At 41.8% G+C, this 6,000-nt stretch overlaps 1 protein-coding gene across 1 annotated transcript in view; it reads left to right on the top strand.

Annotated features, from left to right (window-relative positions):
- Positions 1–6,000, top strand: part of LOC109513880 (AT-rich interactive domain-containing protein 3B-like) — an 89,791-nt gene that overhangs the window by 54,354 nt on the left and 29,437 nt on the right. The window contains exons 3-4 of the mRNA XM_019866579.1: positions 864–938; positions 1,131–1,203. Coding sequence (XP_019722138.1) covers positions 864–938; positions 1,131–1,203 — 148 coding nt within the window. The remainder of the gene's footprint in view (positions 1–863; positions 939–1,130; positions 1,204–6,000) is intronic.

Below are 6,000 nucleotides of genomic sequence, written 5' to 3'. Positions count from 1 at the left end.
GATGCAGATGGTTTAGGTCAAATGGAGATGTTTGAGGGTAAAGAAAGAGGTAGTTGCTGGTGGAAAGGGGGGGGGCACAGGAGCTCAGGGGCACAATAACTCCAGAGGTTACGCCCTCCCAACCACAGGAAAAGTGCATTCCCACAGATTGAGAACGGATTAGCTTTCTGAGCTTCAGTTTACCACTTGTCGGTGTGCCTCATGCAAATGGGAGGAAAAACATGAAAAATATTTACAGCGGACCATCACTGTTCATGGGGGTTAGGGGCCAAAACCCAGCGCAAAAAGCAAACATTCTTGTCTAGCAAAAAAAAAAAAAAAAAGTGGCCCCGAAATCTTTTTACAATTTGCTTATATGAATAGTTTACACCTTGAACCAGTGTTTTTCCTCAAACGAGTTCTAATATTAGCGTACCAAGCGTAATACTTAATTATGCCATAAAATGGCGCGGCTGTGATGAAAATTTTTTATTTCAACCAAATACTGTTCGAAAACTACAAACTTTTTCTCGATCTCATCATAAGTTCCACTCGAACGTGGCAGTTTTTTTTTTTTTTTTTTTAAGAACAACTTGTCATTTCTGACATTTTAACATCCAGCTGCATGTTCGTCCACACACTTCACTCAGATGTAGCTTGTAACTCCGGGCATTTCAGTTATGTGGCAGCCCACTCTGAACGCTATTTAAAAGGAGTCCATCAAGAAGAGCCAACGAAGAATGTGGAGTTTGGTGGATTTAAGAAACAAGTGCAAACATCGATGCCGTGTTACCTCTGTGTCACATGACCAAACCCAGACAACAGGTGATGAAATATATGCACTTGTCTTGCTTATCTGTATTTTGCTTTTCTCTCCCTTGCAGAACGGAAGCGCAAGCTGGGCGGACGAGGCGGACAGTAGCAGAGGAAGAGGAGAAGCCTCCAGAGACTTTGCCAAGGTGCGACTTAATTAAAAAATAAAAAATAAAAAAGGGGGTGGGTGCAATTAAAGGTGCCTAATGGATCGTTTCAACTTTAAAATGGCTTTCATTAGGCAATGCTAATTATTTAGAACACGATATAATCCAAACAAAGTAGTCCATGATCTGTATTTGTCTGAGCTGCTGCTAATAATGGCGTTTCCTCTTCAGTTGTACGAGCTGGATAATGACCCCAAAAGGAAGGAGTTTTTGGACGATCTCTTTACCTTCATGCAGAAACGAGGTACTTTGCATTTATTTACATTGCAATAATAAAATTCAAACGGATCTGCTGTCTTTATGAGTTTTTTTTTTTTTGGCAGACACAGTAAGTCATGCAATACACAGTCATTTTGTTCGGTACACAAATAGGAACTTGATATACTCTGCAATAGACATTTATCTGTTCAAATGTATTTTGGCAATATTATTGCAGTCATTAAATAACATCTGCTTGCCTAAAAAAAAAATCCATCCAAAAATGAGCATCCTGGGAGATAATTATTCATTATTCGTTGTTTTGGAGTTTATGCTGTACCTACTTTCTCTTCTGCCTCGCCACCTGGTGTAGAACGTTAGTTTGATTTGGGATTTGGGAAATCAGGAGAACCCATCCCTTGCTCTACAGCACAGTTTTGTTCTCCATCTCTCTGTGATGGAAAGTGGTCTGATGCTTGATGTAATGTTGTTGAGAACTGTGTTAGTGGTGCTGCTGTAACAGTTTGATGGTTTTTTTGCTTTTTTTTTGCTCAGTTCATCTCCATAATTTTCAGTGGGCCAGCTTAAATTTTTCGCTCTTGGCATTTAAGTGGGCAACACAGTGACTGACTGGTTATCTTATCTGCCTCACAGTTCTGAGGTTGTGGGTTCCAATCCAGACTCCGGCCTTACTATGTGAAGTTTTCATGTTCTCCAGATATTTTGATGTTTTTCCTATTTTAAATACATGAAAAAAAATCAATAATTCTCAGTAGACTAATATCAAATGTCCGCGCTTAAATTAATCAGAGATTGTTTACACAACATTGTGGTGCGACTACATGTACTACTTGTTCTTCCAGAGTCTCTAATTTCTTTCAAATACGTCTCCGCATAACATAAGATCATCTTTTCTTTTTTTTTTTTCTCCATCTGTGTCTCTGATTCAACTGAGACTGTTATAGGTTAGTGATCTCCCTGGTCTGACCTTACAAAGTCCTCGTTTGGGGGCTTGATGAATTAAGTTGTGAGGGAGGGGCCGGAATCTGTCAGGGCCCTGTTAGCGTCTCTGTCCAGCGACAGACGGCGGGAGTTGTAGTCTGCTGACCCTTTTACACATGCTGATCCATCACCCAGACTCAAACGTCGCCTGACAGCAGTGAGCTGGCTCGACACGCCATGCCAGCTCACGCTATTCACACCAAAACAAGAATTGAATCATCTGTGACATGAGCTAAAAGGCTCACAGTTGAAGCGCTAGCATGCGTGTGTTACAGAAAATGCAAATTGCAATATTAATACTACAATACCAGTAGTTATTTAACAATAACTATTATTCATTATACAGAACAAGGCTCATTGCTGTGGTTCCTTTGCTTCAGTCGGTCGAACGTGGCGACCGTTATTAAGGACAAAGACTGCATTTTAGCGCAGGTGAAGGGTTTCGTCCCCATGAGGGATACAGTGATCACGAAGCAACGTTCTTCGATCCTTGCCGAGATAATAAAAATTACTTTCATTATCAGAATCAACATAGGCTTAATATCAGCCTAACGCTCATTCAGGAAACGGCACGGAGTGTTTTCCAAACTTTGAAAGAGCACTAAGTCAAGGACGCTGCCCGTGCCAATCCTCATAATCTCAGTGTCCAGGAGTAAACTGCATTCGCAGGTGAATTGGCTACAAAAGTTTTTCAGGGTCATCTAGCCCCAAAAAATCCAGAAGGGAGGGTATCTTGCTGAGCCAGTTTTCACCGTTGACGAAACCCGATTGTTCCGGAAGCAGCTGCCTAATCAGACCTCTCAGCAGTAGTGATAAGTATAGCATCGTATTTTTTTCATTTTCAGGTATTTTGACGTAAATTTTGAATTGAACGGAAACCCAGAGTCATAGAAAGAGGAACACGTGCAAATTGAGTCGATAGAATCGTGGGTTATTTAATGTTCCTGACGTTTTATAGGTCGCAAAAAGTGGTGCGTGACCCAACTTAGAATGTTATGGCAGTATTTAATACAAGGGGTCAGAGTTCCATTCCGACGGCAGCAAGATAATCGGAATTTATAGTCCGAATGTGTAGTCGTTTATCTCTAACATGACATAATAATGAAGTTATTATTGTACTAAATATTCGTACGAAAACGGTCAAATAAAAAACAAGTACACAATTAATCAGACAAGGGTGTCGTGCGTGGCCACATTATTCTTAAGTTGCACGTCATTCATGACGTCAAAATGTCTGCATGCCCAACCTCGGAGTTTCCGGTGTAAATTAGATGATCCAAATGAATTTTACATTGCGTAATCGAGGCGAAGACATCTAATTACAGTAGCTCGCTTGGCTCAAATTCTCTGGCAGTGAAGAGGAGGGAGGGGTCAGTGACCAACTGAGTGCTCATCTATAATGGACAAAGGGAAAAAGAATATGAGAGTTATTTTCCTCCCTGAGTGTCTTGACTGTGATAATGTTCGGAATTGTTCGCAATGGAAGAGCAACGTTAAACAGCCGGGGCAGGATAAGAGCAAATACCGGCAGCTAAGTGACTTTTATGCAGTCATAGTGTATCATTTCAACTGCTCCAAGATGAGAGAGGCACTCGGCTGACCTCTGCTGTGGCGTCTTAATCACAGGCAAACAAATTGTGTGGTGGCTTGGGGCGAAGGGGGGCGGGGTTGAGGGGAATCTCCTTTTGGGTTATTTTGTTTCTTTTTTTTTTTTTTTTTTTTTTTTTTTTTAACACTTGTCAGAATAAACCAGAAGAAGCGCAAGTGCTCTTTCATTACACCGTGTTACCCCTCCTCTAGTTTCTACTTCAAAGATGCGGTGCTGAGATTATTCTGCTTTTTTTTTTTTCTTTTTGGGGTGGGAGGGGGAATAGAAGAGCATCGGAGTCTGTCTTTAGTTCATCATTGTTGTTTTCTCAATCAGGGGTTCCCCCTTCAGTGTCCAAAATGTCCACACCTACACATGATGACAGAATCACCAATAAAACAAACATACTAAGTCAATTGTTCCTCCCTACTTTAGCTTTGGGCCAAGAAAAGCTGTGATATGATGCTGACTTAACTCTGGCATCCCTGCATGAATGATGTTGGGGCGTGGGGTTAGAACAAAAGGCATATTTTATTTAGAATATCGTCCTATTTGTTTTTTTTTTAAGTTGCTTTTTTTCAAAAATAAGACATATTAGAAGAATAAATTTGTGTAAAATAATATAAACGCAACACATAACATACGATGACAACTTTTGAAATGTGAATTAATCATTCTGGCTTTTTTCTCAAAGAGGTTGCCATTTAGAGGCATACGTTTTTGTTTGTTTGTTTTTTTTTTCTTTTTTTAATTGGCATAAGGATTACGAGGGGGTCCTTGGAAACAATTCGGTTCTGGGTCCCTCGACCTGAAAAGTTGAAGAACCACTGTAATGTAAACGCTTTGACTGACCTCTGTGCGCATGTTAGCCAAGCAAAAGGAATCCGCTGATGGCTGGAGACAAATGGCCGAGCGCTTTTTCCCACCTCATTCATCGCGGGGGCCTCCAGGCTGCGAGAGGAAAGCAGCAGCGGAAGGAAAACTTACGAGGGATTCCCATTAGCTGCCCGTGCGCTTAAAAACAGCCGAGTGTGCGTGTGTGCGCGCGCATGTGTGTCTATTTGTGTGTTCATGGTTGAGGAATTTTAGCAGCTGCCTTAAATCCTGTCTTTGCATTAAGAAACTCATTGGTGGCCTCGCTATCTTTTAAAGGAAGACGTGTCCAGTTCCTGACTCTTGTTGCGTTAGCAGGTCTTCCTTCCTTTTGCCAGTTGCTCTCTTTGTGACATTACAATAACCCGTGAAGCTTATTTGTGCAGGAGGTTGTCTCAGGCATTGGGCCTCAACTGCTGTGACCCCGGGACCGGCATTTCCCTGTTGCTGTTCAGTCCCAATTAGGCGTGGGGTTCGATAAGAATTTAGCGATCCTGATTCCATCATCGATACTGCCGATGGGTCAGATCCATTTGTGATTACAACCATTTGAAGATGGACTTATGGGCTCAGGAGGAATACATTTTTTTGTGGGAGGAGGAGGGGTAGAATGCCTTTTTGTTTTTATGTGATATTGCTTTTGAAAACTCTGTTCTTATTATCTGTGTTTATTGTTGGGGGGGTGGTTCAATTTTTTTTCCAGTTAATTTTAATACATTTTAGAGCAGTTTTCTCAACAAAAAAAACAGGCATTCAACCCACGACCTCTGCACTGTGAGGTCAATGCGCAAACCACTGGACTACCGGGCTGCCCTACCACAGGACAATAACGCAAAATACACTGCCAACACAAAAAAAGGATATCATCAGAGGGGAAAAGGAGATGGTCTTTGACTAGCCAAGTCAATCACAGGACTGTAACGCCATAGCACGTGCTTTTCGCCTCCTGAAGAGGAGACCGGTGGGAGAACCCCCCGAGAAACAAACAAGAACCGAGAGAGGCTGCAGTAAAGGCATGGAAAAGCATTTCAAATGAAGAAAGCAACACTCTGGTGAAGTCAGTGGGTCGCAGGCTAGATGCAGTTATTGCAAGTAAGGGTTACGTCACCAAATATTAATTGTTATTCACTTCAAGTTAATTTCTTGTTGTCTGTTCCGATACTTTTGGAGGGGACAGTACTTTGTCGCCCAAAACGCCTCATTGAGGCAATGAGTGTTTGCTGTTTGGACAAGAATAAATTTGGAAGACCGGCTTGTCTGCATTGATGTGGTTGCTCATTCACTTTGAAGCCGGAGTATTCCCTCGCCGCAGCGGTTTCTTTAGGCTTTGTAGTCATCTTTTTTTTTCTGCCTAATTTCTACTGCCGTGCCTTTGCATTG

Source organism: Hippocampus comes, unplaced genomic scaffold (assembly GCF_001891065.2).
Source record: "Hippocampus comes isolate QL1 unplaced genomic scaffold, H_comes_QL1_v1.1 scaffold82, whole genome shotgun sequence".
Lineage (NCBI taxonomy): Eukaryota > Metazoa > Chordata > Actinopteri > Syngnathiformes > Syngnathidae > Hippocampus > Hippocampus comes.
Note: the sequence above shows the minus strand (reverse complement) of the source record. Positions and strands in the feature narration are given on the sequence as shown.